This window comes from Oncorhynchus masou, chromosome 11 (genome assembly GCF_036934945.1).
Source record: "Oncorhynchus masou masou isolate Uvic2021 chromosome 11, UVic_Omas_1.1, whole genome shotgun sequence".
NCBI classification, from domain to species: Eukaryota; Metazoa; Chordata; class Actinopteri; order Salmoniformes; family Salmonidae; genus Oncorhynchus; species Oncorhynchus masou.
Window position 1 is genome coordinate 37,853,978 of NC_088222.1, and position 23,380 is coordinate 37,877,357.

General features: G+C 41.1%; 1 protein-coding gene across 1 annotated transcript in view; it reads left to right on the top strand.

Annotated features, from left to right (window-relative positions):
• LOC135548635 (G protein-coupled receptor kinase 6-like) overlaps positions 1-23,380 on the top strand; it is a 58,070-nt gene that overhangs the window by 17,814 nt on the left and 16,876 nt on the right. Inside the window, exons 3-13 of the mRNA XM_064978438.1 lie at positions 3,609-3,721; positions 9,926-10,003; positions 10,238-10,344; positions 10,991-11,083; positions 12,761-12,824; positions 13,164-13,304; positions 15,710-15,900; positions 16,330-16,367; positions 17,087-17,176; positions 18,160-18,368; positions 19,450-19,587. Coding sequence (XP_064834510.1) covers positions 3,609-3,721; positions 9,926-10,003; positions 10,238-10,344; positions 10,991-11,083; positions 12,761-12,824; positions 13,164-13,304; positions 15,710-15,900; positions 16,330-16,367; positions 17,087-17,176; positions 18,160-18,368; positions 19,450-19,587 — 1,262 coding nt within the window. The remainder of the gene's footprint in view (positions 1-3,608; positions 3,722-9,925; positions 10,004-10,237; positions 10,345-10,990; positions 11,084-12,760; positions 12,825-13,163; positions 13,305-15,709; positions 15,901-16,329; positions 16,368-17,086; positions 17,177-18,159; positions 18,369-19,449; positions 19,588-23,380) is intronic.

Below are 23,380 nucleotides of genomic sequence, written 5' to 3' on the forward strand. Positions count from 1 at the left end.
TCTTTTCAGCACCATGGAGTGAATCCTTACAACTGCTACACCTGGCTATCGGCAGAGCCTTGTCTGGCAGTAAAACGGTTCATTCTGGCTCATTTACTGCCTAAAAAAACAAACATGTGGTTTCTACTGACAATTGAGATGTACAAACTATGGCATAAGGGAAAGATAAGAGGCAATCCGTAATTTCGATAAAGACAGTACTGAGCGAGCTAAGACGGACGTAGTCAATATAACTATTCTAATCAAATTTTAGTCACGTGCCGAATACAACCGGTGTAGACCTTACAGTGAAATGCTTACTTACGAGCCCCTAACCAACAATGCAATTCAAAAAAATATGGATAAGAATAAAAAATAAAACTATCAAGTAATTAAAGAGCAGCAGTAAAATAACAATAGCGAGACTATATACAGGGGGGTACTGGTCAATGTGCAGGGGCACCAGTTAGTTGAGGTAATATGTATATGTTGGTAGAGTTATTAAAGTGACTATGCATAGATGATAACAACAGAGAGTAGCAGCGGTATTTGTTCAGCAATTTTGAAATGTACAGCGACTGAATTCAGAACATGGGCCGTTCTTACAGTATTCTCCCTGCACACCAAGTCAGAACAATAGGATAAATAGAGGGGGCATATAAGCAAACAATGAAAGCTCATGCAATATGTGAATGTTTATCATTTTCAGCTTGGAAAAGAGACCCTTAAACCCAGACTTGGACCACACACCCTCTTCACTGAATAGCAGGCTACTGATGGCTTTGCAATGCTTGCAGTTAGCCACTGATTCCTTCCTAACCACTCACTGTTGAATTTGCGATTTCCAACTTGTTGTGTAATGTTTATGTTCTATGGTCGTTCAGCACCGATACGTTTTATCTATAATTTATTTTCATAATACAAGGATTTGCCAGTAGATTGTCGACTTGATTCATGATGATGACTGCTTGTCTAGCTTGCTAACTAAGATTGTGAAAGTATGATGTTGACATTATCAGTCCAATTAAAGCTACGGTAGATATAACGTGATTTGACGTAATTTTATCTGTGGCCAATGACCTTTAGCCTTCTTGGATGGGCACTTCTAATGTAAATCCATGGCAGCCCCCAAGGGGCTTGACATTTTGAACTCTCCCTGTAGAGTTTGTGGTGAGTAGTGTCCCATGACTGATAGAACACTGAGTCAATCACAGTGCAAACCTTAGCTCTGTATGTTACGCTGGCTGCCCCACCACCATATAAAGTACTGAGGTAGGCTGAAACACCTGCATTTTAGAGCTGCCTTACTCAAGAGAACAAAAAGAGACCATGTTTGTATGTGGCATTATTAACTCAATTACATATATTTTTAACATTGTTTGCAAACTGATACGTGACACATATTAATGCCAAAATAACATGCAAAACAGGCAACACTAGTTTTTTTACCTTAACATTTTTTTTCTAGCTAAACAGGTGGGGCTCAAAACAGGTTTTGAATGATGGGTCGCCACCGGTTAAGGCACAGTAGAGCTTTTGTTTTTTTTAGTAGAGAGTAGGGCTGTGGCTGTTATGCAATGTTGTCAGCCTGTTTAATATCATGCAAAAGCCTACGGACTCATGGTAACATAAACACATTTAGCATCTCCAGGCCTCCATGCATACAAGCTGCTGATATGCCTTTTGAACATCTACATTTAAAAAAGTAAAATAAATCAGTACCATAAGCTCTAGGCTTGTTTATAGGCTTGTTTATATAGCTGACAAGATCTGTTTATAAGTCACATGCCATTATGTTATAGGATTTTATAGAATATAATTGAACTTAGCTGAATAAAATGGAAAGGATATTTTTCCCATTACAGAGCAAGTGCGCATGTGAAGTGGTTCTGTTGAGCGTAAAAGTGATCATTCGAAACACGTCCTATATACTAGATTTTGAGTTATTTGGCAAATTTAGTTGTGAACTATACCAACCGTAGAATGTCTTAGAAATCAACATATATGGGCAGCATGGTGCGACTATAGGCTATTGAGAAAGTAGCAAAAAAGCTTGCGATATGTTCCTTGCCCCAGGCTGCACAGCTGTTCTTTCATCATGTGATCATATTTTCATCCACCAGACTAAATTTCAATTGAATCTTGTCTTTCGATTTAGAATGGCCCAATGGAATGGTCAAATTAGAATGATCAAATGGGCAGGGGGAAAAAGACATGTAATCTATATGCCCTCGAATAGCGAATGGAGGCCGCGTGCTTTCACGCCAGGCCATTTTGTAGGCTACTTCGGTTATATAGCAGAGCATGTGCTTAATGAGTAGCTGAGAAATACATTTAAGAACACTTATTTCACTCCACGCATCAACATCTGTTTGAGGCGCATGTTCTCTCTGCCTGACAGGTGATACAAAAATACCCTATTACTAGGCTATTCAAAATCAAATACAAATTCACTAATTGTAGGCTAACTGTAAGCCTGCCCTGCACAATCAGTGAACCAACAGCATCGCCTAGGGCTGGCTATACGTTCTCTACCAGACTCATGGGTATACATTTTTGGGGCATAGCATACGGTAACCAGTCCATCCAGTATCCATAATAATACAGTCCACACTCGAAAGCTAGACCAATTATGTACCAAACACTTCTTAAATCAGTTTTACATTTTGTACTTTTTTTTTGCAATGCTTAAAATGCGGTAGGCTATATATTCTATAACAGCACAATCATCATTTTTTTTCTTGTTTTGATGATGTGTTTGATGTGGTTTTTCGATTGCATATGCATTGATATCAGAGTAGTTAGAGGGACAACAGATCTCTGAGTACCAGCCCATTAGGACCTGATGGTAGTTAAGACAGTTGGGTACTACCAAAGCATGTCCAGGGTGCATAAAATGAGATTCCGGTGTGGCCGTAATAAGGTCACCCTAGCAGATAGCATGTAAGGGACCATACCGCACATGCATAGGCCTAACACTTTCAGAATGATGTCTGCTCCTGAAAAATGTAACAGCTAGCTAATAAGCTTGCAGCAGCTCTCAAATGTATTTACTCAATAACGGCCACCCACACATGTCCTCCTTAGGCTCGGCTGGATCCTCACATTGTGAGGATACAGCCACCTGTGTCCTCTTTTGCATCTACCTGAGCCGCAGATGCAAATCGCAGTTTCCCTCTGTCAATTTGTTGTTCACCACACATACACAGACAGACAGGGAAATGGGGCCTAATAACTTGGATACATAAACGTAAAATACCTCTTCATAGCTATTTCCACATGTGGAGAGACGATGGACCGTTTCTGATTAATTAGTTGAAGATGAGATTGTGCTGTGTGTAGGGTATGTCTAGACCTCATTCGTAACCCTTTCTCCGTCTACAAAGGGTGGTTAGGCAGAGGTGTGTGGGAATAGATTGATTCTCATAGGGCACATTAGCAAATGTACTGTGAGTACTATGTCTATACAAGATGTTTAAGTGCACACGCCTTTGAGTAGGCGTGAGCATGTGCGTTATACTCAGTACAGTATATATTTGTTTACTTCTAACGTGTTTTTGTGCTTGAGTGTTTTCATTATACCCCGAGAGAGGCCCTCATTGACACCCCTGTCTTGTGTTCTTCCACAGAGAAATACTACAACAGCCTTTGTGAGCGGCAGCCAATCGGACGCATGCTCTTTCGCCAGTTCTGTGAAACCCGGGTTGAGCTGAGGCGCTGTGTCAAATTCCTGGACACTGTGGTAAGCAAGAAAGACAGATAGGCGGGATTAAAATGCTTGTGTTTGTTTTTCCTCAAGATGCACATCTTCTGAAGGACTCTGAATGAGCTTGTCCAATTGTATCAAGTTCTCATGTGTTTGGGGGAAGGAGAGGAGAGGGGAAATCATTCATTTGAAGGCATTCAGTTGTACAACTGACTTGGTATCCACCTTTCCTTTCACTCATGAAATACAGGATCTCTTGAGTTCTGGGAGCAAAGGGTTGCAATCTGTGTCAATTTTCCACCCTCCCTCTCCTCTACTTTTTCAGCGAATATGCCCCGCACTACGCTCTTGTAGAATAATCTTTAGGTTCTACCCACCCAGTCCCGCGAGGAAAGGGGCAGTGTTAGGTGGTGATGTGGAGGTGCAGGGGGGGCAGCAGGTTAGCTAGCCTACCAGTGTGTTGTTCAGAGCCCCTACCTGTTGACTCAATGATAAACTTGATCTTCCTCTCTCCACCCTGGCTTACCCCCATAGCATTGTGGCATTCTTCTAAAATATTGTTCTGGTACACACACACACATACACAAACACACTCGCGCATGCATGCACGCTAGAGGTCTTCACGTGTCCAACAGGCCTAGAATTCTGAGATCTGACCCGGGACCAGTGCAGTCCTAAATTATGACTTTTGTCTTTGATCTGGGTTGGGTCTGATATACAGTGGGGTAAAAAAGTATTTAGTCAGCCACCAATTGTGCAAGTTCTCTCACTTAAAAAGATGACGCCTGTAATTTTCATCATAGGTACACTTCAACTATGACAGACAAAATTTGAAAAAAAATCCAGAAAATCACATTGTAGGATTTTTAATTAATTTATTTGCAAATTATGGTGGAAAATAAGTATTTGGTCACCTACAAACAAGCAAGATATCTGGCTCTCACAGACCTGTAACTTCTTCTTTAAGAGGCTCCTCTGTCCTCCACTCGTTACCTGTATTAATGGCACCTGTTTGAACTTGTTATCAGTATAAAAGACACCTGTCCACAACCTCAAACAGTCACACTCCAAACTCCACTATGGCCAAGACCAAAGAGCTGTCAAAGGACACCAGAAACAAAATTGTAGACCTGCACCAGGCTGGGAAGACTGAGTCTGCAATAGGTAAGCAGCTTGGTTTGAAGAAATCAACTGTGGGAGCAATTATTAGGAAATGGAAGACATACAAGACCACTGATAATCTCCCTCGATCTGGGGCTCCACGCAAGGTCTCACCCCGTGTGGTCAAAATGACCACAAGAACGGTGAGCAAAAATCCCAGAACCACACGGGGGGACCTAGTGAATGACCTGCAGAGAGCTGGGACCAAAGTAACAAAGCCTACCATCAGTAACACACTACGCCGCCAGGGACTCAAAGCCTGCAGTGCCAGACGTGTCCCCCTGCTTAAGCCAGTACATGTCCAGGCCCGTCTGAAGTTTGCTAGAGAGCATTTGGATGATTCAGAAGAAGATTGGGAGAATGTCATATGGTCAGATGAAACCAAGATAGACATTTTTGGTAAAAACTCAACTCGTCCTGTTTGGAGGACAAAGAATGCTGAGTTGCATGCAAAGAACACCATGCCTACTGTGAAGCATGGGGGTGGAAACATCATGCTTTGGGGCTGTTTTTCTGCAAAGGGACCAGGACGACTGATCCGTGTAAAGGAAAGAATGAATGGGGCCATGTATCGTGAGATTTTGAGTGAAAACCTCCTTCCATCAGCAAGGGCATTGAAGATGAAACGTGACTGGGTCTTTCAGCATGACAATGATCCCAAACACACCGCCCGGGCAACGAAGGAGTGGCTTCGTAAGAAGCATTTCAAGGTCCTGGAGTGGCCTTGCCAGTCTCCAGATCTCAACCCCATAGAAAATCTTTGGAGGGAGTTGAAAGTCCGTGTTGCCCAGCAACAGCCCCAAAACATCACTGCTCTAGAGGAGATCTACATGGAGGAATGGGCCAAAATACCAGCAACAGTGTGTGAAAACCTTGTGAAGACTTACAGAAAACGTTTGACCTCTGTCATTGCCAACAAAGGGTATATAACAAAGTATTGAGAAACTTTTGTTATTGACCAAATACTTATTTTCCACCATAATTTGCAAATAAATTCATTAAAAATCCTACAATGTAATTTTCTGGATTTTTTCTCTCATTTTGTCTGTCATAGTTGAAGTGTACCTATGATGAAAATTACAGGCCTCTCTCATATTTTTAAGTGGGAGAACTTGCACAATTGGTGGCTGACTAAATACTTTATTGCCCCACTGTAATTGCCACGGATCTCGGGTATGTGCAATTGAAATGTATACTGACTGGACCTGATTGGACAGTGTCCTCTGTTAAAGAAGCCAACAAGGGGAATGTCTTCAAGGACTAGTTTTAGTGAACAAAGATGAGAAGAATGTTGGCGCAGTCAAATGGACTGTGTGCAACTCGCTATTCAGGTTTGATGCAATTTTCTAACATTCATTAATTTTCATGTTTGTTATTTGTTTTTGTATATCATTATTATTATTATTGTAGGCCTATTTAATAAATATAAGCCAGTTCTTTTAAATGAGGCAAAAGGTGTTTTTTGTTTCATTTTGCTGAGATATTTTTGTTGGCTAAATGAAGTTCAAACGGTCTTTTTATGTTTGTGCTATGTATTTAATTAAGCATTTGTTGGGTGGGCCTTTGGTAGGCACTCACTTTTGTTGGTAATTTCTGCAATATAAGCCTGTTCAAAACTTTTGTGAAGGTTGAAATTGGTGTTTATTTCTTTCTGTTGAGACATTTTCTTTGGCCAAATTAAGTTAATGTTGTGTTTTCCGCAATATAATAGAATTACCGGTAGTGCTACTCACACTCGAACCACGAAGAGGAAAAACCAAAGAGGGCAAGATGCAAAAATTATTTTAATGCCACAATTATAATAACATGTTTGTATTTTCCTTATAAACAATGACTTGAATTACTTTTGATATTACTAATAAAGTCAAACTTTTGTGAAGGTATGGTGGGGTGTGGCTATTATTAGGCTTAGCTATGCAGGCCTATGAAGGCAGAGCGCACCAGCGTTCCAACTGACTCCTACAGTTGAACTTGAGGTGAGGAAGTATGTTTTGGGCCTATGAGGGTTACCAGTCTGTCGACTCAGAATAAATTATTCCGCTGCTCTGTCGTTCTCTACATACTTTAGTCTGAGACTGACATAATTTGAAGTTGTTTGTGATGATGAGGGGCGTTGTACAAGAAGTCATCAGCAATTTGATCGTCTCTAACAATCTGAATATCCAAGACACATTTTCAAACTGCCGCTTTACCTGTGCCGCTTTACTATCACCTGTGTTCTGGCTCTGGCCCAACCCATGGGTTTCTGGACCAATCAGACGGCCCTGAATGTGTTTGCATTCGGTGAATGTTGGAGGAGGTACTCAGGTCCAGACTTACTGCGGAGGAGAAACTAACGTCCATTGGAGTGGTGCAGCGTTTGGCCAGAGCAAGGAGTCTGGGTAGCCAGGCAACAGAGTTACCCCTTTAATCTAACAATATAATGCTTATCTTTATAAAAAATGTACGAATTAGCCTCTGTCTGTACGCCTATAGAGTATCACCGTATGTCATAATACCCATAAAACCTAGCGGTCAAACAAGGAAATGGTTCCAATCGTTTTTCCACCATACATTTTTCCCATAGCGGATTTTATAAACATTTAAAATAATGGCTGTTTCATGTAGGCTTACCGTGGTGTGATGTTTTGATGTCCTAGAGAGATTTACACGGTTAAGGTGACATCAATATATTCTCCCGTATTTACCCGCAAAATTAAATGCTAATGTGGCTATCATAAAGAACTACAAATGCCATGATCTGGATGAGACTGCCATGAGGCAGGATTAACTATCTAATTTGAGATACATATAGTAATGAATAAATGGTCTATATTTCTTTAAATTGACAATTCTTTGAATGATCTTGTGCAAGTTTTAAAGTTTCTTGTGCAAGTTTTGACACTATCTGTGAGCAAAGGTATCAGCTAGATGACATGCAGGAGCTTGCAGGGATTTATAGCCATGCATGATGTGTACTTTGACGCTAATTAGCATTTTCGAATCGGAGTAAATAGAGCCAAATATATTGATAAAAGTCACTATGTCCGAGAGAGATTTACATGGTTATCAAAGGCCTACGAAACACAGCCCTTTTATTTTAAGTTTTTATAAAATACCATTTGGGAAAAATGAATGGTGGAACAACAATTAGAACCATTTCACTCTGACCGCTAGATTTTCTGGATATTTGGTATTTTGGTATTTATTAGGATCCACATTAGCCGCTGTAAACGCATCAGCTACTATTACTGTGGTTCCACATGAAACATGACATAAGCCAAGGACTGAAATACATATATTTAAAAACGCCACACACAGCCGACATTCCAGAACATACACACAATGTCTAGTACATAGTACAGTGTAAATTACAATACAGGATATTTAAAATGGCTGTGTCTCTTCACAATTCACTTTGTGCAGTAAGGTGTTTTTTAAACTGTTTTTCTTTTGTTTTTTTGTTGCTAGCTTGAGTTACCTGTTGTGGCAGAGTTCCATGTATTCATGGCTCTATTTTAATACTGTGTGTTTCCCAGCCTCTGTTCAATATCATGACACCTCCCCTGTGGGGCTCTATATCTGTACAGTAGTACAAAGACAAGTACAAAGAAATGTATATCTGTGTCAGAACTAAAATGTAGAATGGGAACATGGTACCGACATATCTTTCTCTCTGTCTCTCTAGGGTTCGGCCTAAGCTTTTCTTCCTTTTTATATGTACATTTTGTTTAAATATTGAAATCATACAGTGGACTTCTAGGCCTATAGGAATGACATGATGCATTTAGCTCTCATCTCCGACTGCTGATCTGTGAAGTGGACAAATTGTTTTTGAAAAGTAGAAACCAATAAAACAATAGGCTATAAAATGTTGATTATGCTATACAACGAATAGTTTTTTCTTTCATTTGTTATAGGCAGTTAAGAACACATACTTGGCCAATATTGCTTGTTGATGGATGGCGCTGCCCGGTCGGAGGGTTTCTTTATCTCTCTTTCTACTCTTGGATATGAACGGGTCTCTCGAATCCGAACCGGCACTGGTTTGTTTTTCCACAGGCCTTTTCCAAATGGGTCTGATTGTCCTTGGGTCCATTTGAACAGGTCTCTGTTTACCTTTTTTACATGTGTATTTATATCTGTTTGGGTGGGAAAGCCATGGATCCATTTCGGACAGATCCAACTTACGCACACACACACTCAGTTATGAGCCACCCACTTTATCTCCTTCCCTCTAACACATTATTACTCACACACACTAATATTGATATGAGGAAGTGTCCTTGTAGCGAGATCCTCTCTGGTTGATTTAACAAACGCAAAAGCCAAGTAGAAAAAGGCTCAATGGGATGATAGCTAGTAGCATAATGAAGATAGTCAATGGCAGTAAAATGATGAATAGGTGGCTGACTTTATGAATTAAGAGAGAGCAGACAGTCATAACAGCTTTTATCAAGCAGTCTTCTCAAACTTTGTAAGTAGTGATCATGTCCTTTTACTGCACTGTCTCCTTCCTGCCTCGCACAGAGCCTGGGCTACATGAGAAGGAGCAAATGAGATTTGAACCTTCTCAACTGTCATTACCCATTATGGACAAGTTGTGCTGAGAGTCCATCGGAAGCACTTTAGAGTGAGGCTCTTAGCTTACTGTAAGTCATGCTGCTGGATGGCTGGATGATGGCATGGCACATGGGCTTGATGCTTTTGTACTTAGCAGGATTCAGGAATCAACAACACGGAGAGAAATATTAAAATAAAAATGATTTTGGTAGTGGGACCCAGGCATGTGGCTCTGTAGAACTGTGCCTTAGTGAAGGGATGTACTACTTACAGTAGGACTGGGTTGTGTTCAGTATGCATATTAAACTTGTTTAACGAACATACTCAGGTAGTATTTCTTCCGTTTCAAATAGTGTTCTACGGCTGCGTGCCTACTGAACACGACCCTGTGGTTGCAGTGATGTGGTAATTTGGTACCATCAGAGGTTGTACAGAAAGTACTAGATTGTAGGCTACTGTTATGTGGAAATAGTAGAACTGACCTGTTAGAGCAGGTGTATGTTGAATGATGTACGTTACTGTTTCTTCCCCCCACAGGCAGAGTATGAGGTCAGTCCAGATGAGAAGAGGAGGGAGTGTGCTCAGGAGCTCCTAGACAAATACTTCAGCCCAAAGGTACAGTAGAAGAACCCCTATTTTCAGCCAATGAGTGATTTGATGTCAACTATTCAATAATGGTGACGTGTGGTTTCCCGGACCCAGATTAAAACTATTCACGGTCTAAAAATCTATTTCAATTAATTCAGTTACTCCATCGAGCATGCTTTTTAATTCAGGAGAGGGCTTAATCTGGGCCTATGATGTCATGTATATGAAATTCACGCTGTATTGTGTTCCATCCCCCTGTAGTCCGAGGATCATGTCCCCGAGTTGGGGGAGGAAATGATGGGTCAGTTTACAGAGAGACTGGAGCAGGAGCAGGAGCCCTGTAAAGAACTCTTCAACGAGTGCACCAAGTGAGTCTGTTAACACAGAAACCCAGTCACAGAGAATAAACAAACATCAATACTTACTTAGCATATGGGATATATTCAAGATTGGAAAAGGTTGATTTTTTATTTATTAATGATCATCACACCATTATTCAACGAAGGAAGTCAGTTAAGAATAAAGGGTCATTTTCAGGAATAAAATATGCCAAGAGGCAGATTTTCTGAGTTTTCCTTTAAATTGTCTCCTACATTGTGCAACATCCTGTGAAAGGTTGTTCACACTTGTTGTATGGGCATGTCAACAGCATTGAGTGTATGTGGCGGCTGATGAAAATAGTTCTAATCAATCAACCCTAGCAACTTCAATCACCCGCCATTCCATTTAGCAACATTTCTATTCTTGAACATTCTCACAACATGAACAGACACTTTGTCATTCCTCCATCTGGTTGGGGTTAATGAATGTTTAGATGTGAACTGATTTTTGGGAATAGTAGACAGAGAGATGGGCCCATGGCAGCATGGTACATGTGTAAAGCCTGGAGATTTTCCTGGCCATGTGACCTGACCAGAAAAAACTCAAGGCCTTTAGGGAGGGACCAGAGTATTTCCTGTTTAGGTCATGTAGAGGGCTGTATGTGTTCTGACTGTGTTCTGTCCTCTGTTGTAGACTGATCCATGACTACCTGAGTGTGGCTCCCTTCGCAGACTACCTCGACAGCATGTACTATAACCGATTCCTTCAGTGGAAGTGGCTGGAGAGGTATGGTAGCCTACTAGTTGAAATCAAAGTAAAAATGACAAATACTCACACACCCTTTTGCTGCTTCCCACACTTATGAGCACACAAACACACACACACACACACACACACACACACACACACACACACACACACACACACACACACACACACTTATCAGCCTGAGAACCTCACCTCAACACAGCACGAGTGATTACATGTTACAGTAACTTCACACCGCTCCATAGTATCCTCCTAGTCACGTGTACTCAACTCTCAATGGGGCTGTGTTTTTGATATGCGCTGCTGTTAATTCTCTAATATTGATGTGTTTTATATATATATATATTAGCGGCTCTCAAGGTTTCCTGATATCTAGAGTTATTCTTATCAACTGTTCCTCAACTTGGTCTCATGGGTTTTTAGGCCAGTTTACCGTTAAGAGCGTTGACAAAAGTATTTGTTAAAAGCTCTACACAACGCATATACAATGTTATGAATCGATTGATAGTGTTCAGGATAGTGGCATTGTGATGTACTGTATAACCTACACTTTTGGTTTAGTTTACATTCGTACTCATACTTCAAATCAAGCTTTATTTATACAGCATATTTCAGACATGGAATGATTAACAATGTGCTTCACAGGAAAAAGCTCAACTGAAATATTTACTACATAATTAACCTAAGAGGATGAAAATCAAAAGAATAACAATAGAGACTGAAAAACTAAAAAGCACCCTAAGCAAAAGCAAAGCTAAGTTTTAAGATCTCATATAAATATAACTACAGTTTCGGCCACCCTCGGGTTCTCTGGCAGGCTATTCCAGATGCTGGGGGCGTAATAACTAAAGGCTGCCTTTCCCTGCCTCGTGGTCCTAGGCTTTGTGATAGTTAAAGTGCCAGAGGACCTGAGAGACCTACTAGGCACATAACTTAAACTCATGTCTGACATGTATTGGGGTGCACAATCATGGATTGATTTTAAAAACCAATAGAAGAATCTTAAAATGTATTCTAAAACTCACAGGCAGCCAGTGCAGACACCTTAAAACTGGTGTAATACGTTCTCTCCGTCTGGTCCAATAAGGGCCATTTAAAGACCTTTAGCCCAGCAGGCCTATCATACATGGAATGGTCTCCTATATTTATTTACATTTGCAAACAGAACATGTCTCCACTCATCAGCCTAGCAGAGCAGCAAGGCTTGTGCAATGCCTTTCCCATAATAGTCATAGATTAAGTTTACCCACACACTTTCATCACTTTGGCTGTTTCGTAAATGGCACCTTTCGTGCACTACTTTTGACCAGGGCCCATAGAGTTCTGGTCAAAAGTAGGGCACTATGTAGGGAATAGAGTGCCATTTGGGATGCAATCCTTTGACTCACAGTAAATATGCCAACACTTGTTAAAGGCCTTAAGAAAGTTGTCTCATCTTGTCTTTGGTGCTGGGCCAAACTCAAGTCTTTCTCTACAAGATAAAACAGAACATTTGTCAGAATAGTCTTTTTAAAGCAAAAACATTGTTAAAGTGTAATGGTCAAGCCGTTTACTTACAAAGTCAGGTGTGTATGTTCCTGTGCATTGCTGCTGTACAGTCAGTGTATGTCCATGAAGTTGAGCAAATTTCCCCCACATTGGACAATAAAGTTGTTGTTTTCTATTGTATTGACCCTCTTCTCTGTGTCCTCATAGGCAGCCAGTCACCAAGAACACATTCCGACAGTACAGGGTATTAGGAAAGGGAGGCTTTGGTGAGGTAAGGACTCTCTCTGTTTCTCTCTTTAACTAAAGCATACTTTCCTTTAGAAGGAGATTTTAGAAGTGAAGTTAGTCTCTTCATCAACTTGTAAATGATCAACAAGGTCCAACAAGGATCTCAGTCTGGATGTAATTTGATGGGCATATACAATTACAAACTGTGTGTTTGGGAAATAACTGCCATTTAACTGGTGTCATCTTGTGGTGTGAAATGGGTCATGCCACCATTACATTGTATTTACTGGGTCAAAGAGTAGACATTGCAATGGGGTGTTCATCACTTTTCTCTTGACCCCCACCCTCCTCCTCTCTCTCTCTCGTCCACTTCTCTCATCAGGTGTGTGCGTGCCAGGTGCGAGCCACAGGAAAGATGTATGCGTGTAAGAAGTTGGAGAAGAAGAGGATTAAGAAGAGGAAAGGAGAGTCCATGGCCTTGAACGAGAAGCAGATTTTAGAGAAAGTCAACAGTAGGTTTGTAGTAAGTATTCGAGCTACCTATTTACCCCCTACCATTTGTCACGTATGTATAAGATATGCACTGTATGTAGGGTTGTGCGATATCAAAATCATTTGAATATATGTTTTAGCGCAATGTTCCAAATGTCTTTATTGCAAGTCTCTAGGTTTTTTATTTAGTCTTGTCACATTCGCTCCTTCTGTGCTGTGTGCACTGTGCACCTTCCCACTCGCACACAGACACCAAGCCCCGCCCTTTGCCACTCACAGCAACAAAGATAAAAGATCACTTCTTCCTGTCTGAAAACAAACAGTTTCAACTCGCTATTTGCATTTGAAGTTTGGTCGATTTTCCCTTCTAACGATACCCTTTTTATGTCTCAACTTCCAAAATGTAGAATAGACCCTACTAAAACGGGAGTTATCAATGAACATGATTGTGGAAAATGAATGCTCAGTTTCTGCAGTACCGTAAGCAGCATTTTAGCTACATACAATTATGTGCTAGCTCTCTAGTCTGTGTTTTATAAATATGCAATGAGCATAAAAATAAGCATTTATATAAGGAATTGGCAACTGTTCTCATTCTGAGAAGTAAGCATCTTATGCAGGTTAGCCACTTGATTTGATCTAAACAAAGTGAACAGGCTGTTGTTCAAACAGTTGGAGACGGACAGGAGCGTGTGTTCATAATAGTTCAGCTGTTCTACCTTGTTAGCGAGCATATAGATCCAAGTTGGCTAGACTTGAAATACAAAGATTAGCTGGCTACTCTCTAGAGATTATTTGAGATCTGTGTTCATTTTCTATAATGCCTGCTACAAGTAGTTGGTCATTATTAGTGGATGTGCATGGTTCTGGTTAAATTTGTAACAAAAAGAGCATTTTCATCGACAGACATGAAAGCCAGATCAGTGATTATTGCAACAACAAAAAAAGCATGTTAAACTATACCAAACAAGAATATACCCCCTGGGGAGCCAGGCTCAGCCAATCATAATTAGTTTTTCCCCACAAAAGGGCTTTATTACAGAAAACAATACTCCTCAGTTTCATCAGTTGTCTAGGTGGCTGGTCTGACGATCCCGCAGGTGAAGAAGCAGGATATGGAAATCATGGGCTGTCATGGGAAAACGTGGTATGTGGTTGTGAGGCCTGTTGGACGTACTGCAAAATTCTCTGAAATGACATTGGTGGTGGCTTATGGTAGAGAAATTAACATTAAATTCTCAGGCAACAACTCTGGTGGACATTCCTGCAGTCAGCATGCCAATTGCACACTCTCAAAACTTGAGACATCTGTGGCATTGTGTTATGTGATAGAAATGAACATTTTAGAGTGGCATTTTATTGTCCCCATCACAAGGTGCACCTGTGTAATTATCATGCTGTTTAATCAACTTCTTGAAATGCTACACCTGTCAAGTGGATGGATTACCTTGGCAAAAGAGAAATGCTCACTAACAGGGATGTAAACACATTTTTGCACAACATTTGAGAGAAATAAGCTTTTTTGTGTGGATGGAAAATTTCAGGGATCTTTTATTTCAGCTCATAAAGCATGGGACCAACACTTTACATGTTGCATTTATATTTTTGTTCAGTATATTTTGATAAAATAATGTAATTATTAGTAGGTATTGTTTGTGGAAGGCTTATATTTAGCCTTGGTATAATTTTTCAAGCCCTGATTTAGATTACATTATGTTATTCCTAACTGTTTGAAATGCAGTGTATTGACCTTAAATTGTCCAACAAAGCTTATTTAGAGAAAAGATGAACAAAATAGATCGAGTCGCTCATAAGTTTGAAAAAATAAATAAAAATGGGGCTAAAAATCCTATTTGTATGTACACTATATGTAATATATTTAATGTATACAGTACATGATCTACATTAATATATTATGCTGCACCACTTACTCATATTTCGACCAAAGATGTCAAGATGTCTGAACTCATCGAATTCAACTGTTGACCGCAACATAAACACTTTTGACCAGTTGAGTCTAGATGGCTCTTCCAGACGACTGTGTGATAGCTCGTAATAATAATAAAAACAACACTAGTAATTAAAAGATAACACCAGGGTTTGGTTCAGTGGGGTTTGTTTTCATTTCAGGTGACCCCACACAATCCATTTTAGACTTATTTTATTTGGACATCCATCAGTCAGTGATCCAATGTTCTGGCCAAAAGTGGACTTAGATGTTCATTCTGTTTCCCACACACACTCCTCTACTTCTCTTAACTCATAGCTTCAAACGGGTCTCTAAGCCCAGGGTCGTATTCATTAGGGCACACCATAACAGAATGTAGCGAAAACAAGCGCTTATTGTACAAGTTCAGGTAGTCCCTCCCTGTTTAAGTCTGTTTTCTTTTGTTTGGTGCCTAATGAATATGACCGTGTTGTCTGTCTCTCATGGAGGTGAGTCTAGCGTACGCCTATGAGACGAAGGATGCTCTGTGTCTGGTGCTCACCCTGATGAACGGAGGAGACCTCAAGTTCCACATCTACCACATGGGAGACGCCGGCTTCGAGGAGAAGAGGGCTGTGTTCTACTCTGCCGAGCTGGCCTGTGGCCTTGAGGACCTGCACAGAGAGAGGATCGTATACAGGTCAGGCTGCACACAGTCTCACTCACTCACTCACTCACTCACTCACTCACACAAGGCTGTTCTAGGGGAATGGTTTAGCGGGTACTCAGCTTTCTACTTACAAGACTGCAGGAACTTTATGGAGCATATTTAGTGTTTACACAAGTATCAGCTTACAAGGGAGGATGGAGAGAAAGAGAGAGCGCTTCATGTTTTCAAAAGGGAGAGAGAGAGAGATGGAGAATGATGGCAAGCAATATGTAGATTCTAAGAAAGGGGGGAGAGGGAGAACAATAAGTAGTAAGATGTAGAGAGAAACAAAGAGAGAAGGAGCGATGGAGAGCTTGTCAAAGTTTTGTAAATCTGTCCCTCAGCTGCTCACAATGCTGTTGGAGGCGATAAAAGTTAGTTCTTAGTTTCATAACTCCTGGTATTTATCTCTTCTTCCAGGGACCTGAAGCCTGAGAACATACTATTGGACGACCATGGTGAGTAGAGAGCAATAATATGAATGTCCACTTGTATACAAGTAAATCAATATTCTAATGGACCAACCCTGGTCTTGGAGACCAACCCTGGTCTTGGAACAATAGCCTGTATACCTTGTTGTTCCAGCTGAGCACTACTTTAAAATAATTGATTTAACTAATCTAGGTCTTGATAATTAATTGATTAATAGATCCGGTGTGTTAGTGATGGGCTGGAACAAAAGCCTGCACACACACTGTAGCTCTCTGTAACCAGACCTTACTGCTTGTGTGAACCAACGCTGCCATTCTGTTATTCACCAATAGAGGGAGCAGATTGTCTATGAAAAGACTTGTCTCGAGATAGGGGCTCCTGCTTTCTCAAGGTTGTCAGTGAAGCCTGCTACCACTGAATGGTGCTCTTTAGCAAAACAAAATATATAAGGTTTCCACAGTACATGGCTTTCATGAGATCTGCTTTGACCAAAGGAAGCCCTCTATTGATATGCATAGTCTCTTGTCCAGACTCCAGACTGGAGATAGCCTGTCAAATGACATCGGATTGAAGGGTATGCTAAGTAATACTGTATGTGTCTTGTTGTGTTGTGTCGTGATTGGCCCGTACTCGGGGATCTCCATTGGTATGCATCGTCTGTGGGATAGCATGTCATTTGAAATAAGGTTAACTGTTCCAGCATTAGGCAGTGTACTGTAACACGGTGTGTGTTGTGTTCCTTTAGGCCATATCCGGATATCAGACCTGGGCTTGGCTGTCCACGTGCCCGAGGGAGAGACCATCAAGGGTCGGGTTGGCACCGTTGGGTACATGGGTAAGTACATTCAACAAAAGATATTCAACATATTGTTTTCATATACTGTTCCTGTACTGTATAATGAACAGTACCAATATACACAGAACAAAAACACTCAACATGTAAAGTGTTGGTCCCATTCTTTCATGAGCTGAAATAAAAAATCCCCAAAATGTTCCATACATACAAAAAGCTTATTTCTCTCAAATGTTGTTCAAATTTCTTTACATCCCTGTTATTAAGCATTTCTCATTTGCCAAGATATTCCATCCACCTGACAGGTGTGGCATATCAAGAAGCTAATCAAACAGCATGATTGTTACACAGATGCACCTTGTGCTGTGGACAATAAAAGGCCACTCTAAAATGTGCAGTTTTGTCACAGAACACAATGCCACAGATGTCTCAAATTTCGAGGGAGAGTGCAATTGGCATGCTGATTGCAGGAATGTCCACCAGAGCTGTTGCTACCATAAGCTGCCTCCAATCTCGTTTTAGAGAATTTGGCAGTACGTCCAACAGGCCTCACAACCGCAGACAACGTATAACCACGCTAGACCTTGATCTCCACATCCGGCTTCTTCACCTGCGGGATAGTCTGAGGGGTGCTGGGGTTGTGCTGAGGAGTATTTATGTCTGTAATAAAGACCTTTTGTGGGAAAAACGTATGGGCCTTAATGCCAAGTGGGTGGGCCTTTACCCTCTTATGCCTACCCATGACTCCCCCCCCCCCCCCCCTGCCCAGTCATGTGAAATCCATAGATTAGGGCCTAATGAATTGATTTAAATTGACTGATTTCCTTATGAGCTGTAACTCAGTAAAATCTTTGAAATTGTTGCGTGTTGTATTTATATTTTTGTTCAGTATAAATGAACAACGACATTCATAAAGTCATAAGTATTACGTAAATGCTTCTAAAATTATTTGTAATCATGTGTCTGTTTGTGTGCGCATACGTATGTATGCTTGCCTGTCATCCTAATGTGTGTGTGTGTGTCAGCTCCGGAGGTGGTTAAAAATGAGCGCTACACATTCAGCCCAGACTGGTGGGCGCTGGGCTGTCTGCTGTATGAGATGATCGAGGGCCAGTCTCCCTTCCAGCAGCGCAAGAAGAAGATTAAACGTGAGGACGTGGAGAGGCTGGTCAGAGACGTGGAGGAGGAGTACTCAGACAAGTTCTCAGAGGACACCAAGTCCCTCTGCAAAATGGTACCGGACATATTATCAACAACATGAGATCACGCTTTGTCTGTTGGCACAGGCATTTGCATATCAAAATATATCTTTATAGTAGTGACTTTTATTTGTGAAGGCAGCGTCATGTTTAAAAAACATTTGCATTCGTGACGTACGTGGATGAAGGACGCTTTTATTCAGTTTTTTATGACTTCTAATATAAGCACAGAAGGTTGTCTTTGATGATTTGAAAACAAACTCCAAACACATAGTCCCAGTCAGTATCCACATAATAATAAGGAATTTTCCTCGACCATGCCCATAAATTGGGGAAAACCAACATTCTTTCCTATTGACCCTCATTGTAAGAGGCAACTTCGTCGTCGATGTTATACAGAAACAACAAAATATGCCGAGAAGCTGCTGTGTTGTTCAAATGTACATGTAGCCAGGTCAAAAATCCCAACCCACAGTTTGCAATGCTCCCATGTAAGGAAATAGAGCCTGCGAGAAGAGCCCTGTGGCTTGAGGCTATTCGGTGTGGTAAATGCGAGGATGCGTAGGCTACACGTAGCTATGTGTGTGTGTGGAAAACATTTAATCACAGGTAAGACATTTAACTTGTACAGCCCGTTTAACTCCACTCACTACTTGTAGCTGTATAGTCCGTTTGTTTGTGTTGTTGGTCTTGGCTAGCCTAATGTTCCGGTCGGTTGCTAACTAGCACTCACTCTCAAGTGGCTGCTAGCATCGTCATGAAAAGGGGAATGAGGGAAGCGGTACAATATTACGTTTTTCTAAGTAGGGAGAAAGCTAGGGAGCAGGCAATGTTGAATCTTTAGACACACTTTTCTTTAAATGTAGTTTTGTAATGAACTAAAACAAGCAGACAAGAAAATTGCTTTGAAAATGTCAAGTTTATGCTGTGAGCCAATGGGGTAACTTAGGTAACCACATGTTGATTTCCCCACAGATGGGCATGGTCGCAACATTTTTATCTATTAGCGACTGGGTCTATACAGCAGATCAGTCAATCATTCATCAATTTAACAGCATAACATATTTACTTTGTTGCCTAGTAACACTGCTATCTCTCACTCTTGTCTCCGCCCAGCTGCTGGCCAAAGAGCCCAGTGAGAGGCTGGGCTGCCAGGGGGAGGGTGCTACGGAGGTGAAGGCCCACCACATCTTCCGATCCATCAACTTTAAAAGGCTGAAGGCTGGCAGGCTGAAGGCCCCCTTCACCCCTGATGTAAGGAAACACACTGTGGTCCAATATGTTCAATGTACAGACGTCATCCTTCATAATGCAAAATTTAGATTTCAAGTGGCACATGTAGTGATGTTGTCATGACATGAAACATCTAGCCTTTTTGTCTTTATATGGTAGTCGTCTTGGTTCGAATGAATGAGCTGCCTCCACTTGATGTGACTGCGTGTGTGCACGCATGTGTTTAGTGCATTAAAAAGTAGGATTGAAATAGATGTAATTCGGTCATTGATCTATACAAAATACTCCATAATGTCAAAGGGATACTTCAGGATTTTTACAATGAGGCCCTTTATCTACTTCCCCAGAGTCAGATGAACTTGTGGATACCATTTTTAAGTCTGCGAGCCGATACCCATAGATTTCCAGTCATTGCGCTAATGCTAGTTAGCATTGGCTCGCAAAACTACCTTTAACTTCCTTCATACTGGACACAGACACACAAAAATTGTATCCACGGGTTGGGGAAGTATATAATGGCATCATTGAGAAAATCCCAAGGTATCCCTTAAAAGTGAAAAAAATATATATATACAGTGCCTTGCGAAAGTATTCGGCCCCCCTTGAACTTTGCGACCTTTTGCCACATTTCAGGCTTCAAACATGGATATAAAACTGTATTTTTTTATGAAGAATCAACAGCAAGTGGGACACAATCATGAAGTGGAACGACATTTATTGGATATTTCAAACTTTTTTAACAAATCAAAAACTGAAAAATTGGGCGTGCAAAATTATTCAGCCCCTTTACTTTCAGTGCAGCAAACTCTCTCCAGAAGTTCAGTGAAGGGTTTTCTAATGATCAATTAGCCTTTTAAAATTATAAACTTGGTTTAGCTAACACAACGTGCCATTGGAACAGAAGTGATGGTTGCTGATAATGGGCCTCTGTACGCCTATGTAGATATTCCATAAAAAATCTGCCGTATTCAGCTACAATAGTCATTTACAACATTATCAATGTCTACACTGTATTTCGAAACAATTTGCTGTTATTTTAACTTCTTGGTGATGGGGGCAGTATTGAGTAACTTGGATGAATAAGGTGCCCAGAGTAACCTGCCTGCTACTCTGTCCCAGATGCTAATATAAGCATATTATTAGTAGTATTGAATTAGTATTAGTATTAAAAACTCTCTGGAGTTTCTAAAACAGTTTGAATGATGTCTGTGAGTATAACAGAACTCATATGGCAGGTGAAAACCTGAGACAAATCCAACCAGGAAGTGGGAAATCTGAGGTTTGTACACTGCTCAAAAAAATAAAGGGAACACTTAAACAACACAATGTAACTCCAAGTCAATCACACTTCTGTGAAATCAAACTGTCCACTTCGGAAGCAACACTGATTGACAAGAAATTTCACATGCTGTTGTGCAAATGGAATAGACAACAAGTGGAAATTATAGGCAATTAGCAAGACACCCCCAATAAAGGAGTGGTTCTGCAGGTGGTGGCCACAGACCACTTCTGTTCCTATGCTTCCTGGCTGATGTTTTGGTCACTTTTGAATACTGGCGGTGCTTTCACTCTAGTGGTAGCATGAGACGGAGTCTACAACCCACACAAGTGGCTCAGGTCGTGCAGCATCCAGGATGGCACATCAATGCAAGCTGTGGCAAGAATGTTTGCTGTGTCTGTCAGCGTAGTGTCCAGAGCATGGAGGCGCTACCAGGAGACAGGCCAGTACATCAGGAGACGAGGAGGAGGCCGTAGGAGGGCAACAACCCAGCAGCCGGACCGCTACCTCCGCCTGTGTGCAAGGAGGAGCACTGCCTGAGCCCTGCAAAATGACCTCCAGCAGGCCACAAATGTGCATGTGTCTGCTCAAACGGTCAGAAACAGACTCCATGAGGGTGGTATGAGGGCCCGACGGTCACAGGTGGGGGTTGTGCTTACAGGGACATCATCATGTCTCGCTCCATCCACCAACGCCATGTTGCACCACAGACTGTCCAGGAGTTGGCGGATGCTTTAGTCCAGGTCTGGGAGGAGATCCCTCAGGAGACCATCCGCCACCTCATCAGGAGCATGCCCAGGCGTTGTAGGGAGGTCATACAGGCACGTGGAGATCACACACACTACTGAGCCTCATTTTGACTTGTTTTAAGGACATTACATCAAAGTTGGATCAGCCTGTAGTGTGGTTTTCCACTTTTTAATTTTGAGTGTGACTCCAAATCCAGACCTCCATGGGTTGATTAAATTTGATTTCCATTGATCATTTGTGTGATTTTGTTGTCAGCACATTCAACTATGTAAAGAAAAAAGTATTTCATAAGAATATTTCATTCATTCAGATCTAGGATGTGTTATTTTAGTGTTCCCTTTATTTTTTTGAGCAGTGTAGTTTCATTTACTTGATTGCTTATCCAATATGCTGTGTCTGTGGCCAAATTGCACTTCCCAAGGCTTCCAGCAGATGTCAACAGTCTTTAGAAAATTGTTTGAGGCTTCTATTGTGGAAGGGTGTCGAATAAGAGATGTTTCAACAAGTGGACTAGGCTGAGGCCAATCATTTTTTTACTGCGCGGTCACACGGGTGCGCAGTGCCTTCTTTTTCCTCTGTAATGAATACGCTATTGTCCGGTTGGAATATTATTGAAGATTTATTATAAAAATACCCTAAGGGTCTTGATTGTAAACATTATTTGACCTGTTTCTACAAACTGTAATGGAACTCTTGACTTTTTGTCTGGATTTTGCACTCGAGCATTGTGCCTTTGGAATAATGAACTAAACGCGCGAACAAAACAGAGGTATTTGGACGTAATCGAACAAAACAAAAATGTATTGTGGGAGTGCATTCCGACGAAGATCAGCAAAGGTAAGTGAAGATTTATAATGCTATTTATGACTTTTGTTGACTCCACAATTTGGCGGGTAACTGTATGGCTTGCATTCATGGCTGAACGCTGTTCTCAGATGATTAAATATTGTGCTTTTGCGAAACCTGACACAGTGGTTGCATTAAGAACAAGTGAAAAATGAAAAACATCTTTCATCAAAGTTTATGATGAGTATTTCTGTTATTTGATGTGGCTCTCCGGATGTTTTGGAGGCATTTCTGAAAACGGCGCCAATGTAAAACTGAGGTTTTTGGATATAAATATGGACTTGATCGAACAAAACATACATGTATTGAGTCCTGGGAGTGTCATCTGATGATCGTCAAAGGTTAGTGATATCTGCTTTTTGTGACACCTCTCTTTGGTTGGAAAATGGCTGAATGCTTTCTGTGACTAGTTGCTGACCTAACATAATGATATGTTCTGCTTTCGTTGAAAAGGCTTTTTGAAATCTGACACTGTGGTTGGATTAATGGGAAGTGTATCTTTAAAACGGTGTAAAATACTTGTATGTTTGAGGAATTTTAATTATAAGATTTCTGTTTTGAATTTGGCGCCCTGCAATTTCACTCGCTGTTGGCGAGGTGGGACGCTAGCTTCCCGAACGATCCCAGAGAGGTTAATGGAAAAAAAAAGCTTTTCTTTAAAAAACAGGGACATTTCTAAGTGACCTCAAACTTTTGAATGGCAGTGTAGGGGTTCCTTTTGTCCACGTGTGAAAGGGCAGTGTGGAGTGCAATAGAGATTGCATCATCTGTGGATCTGTTGGTGCGGTATGCAAATTGGAGTGGGTCTAGGATAATGATGTTGAAGTGAGCCATGACCAAGTACTTCATGGGTACAGACGTGAGTGCTATGGGTCGGCAGTCATTTAGGCAGGTTACCTTAGTGTTCTTGGACTATGGTGGTCTGCTTGAAACATGTTG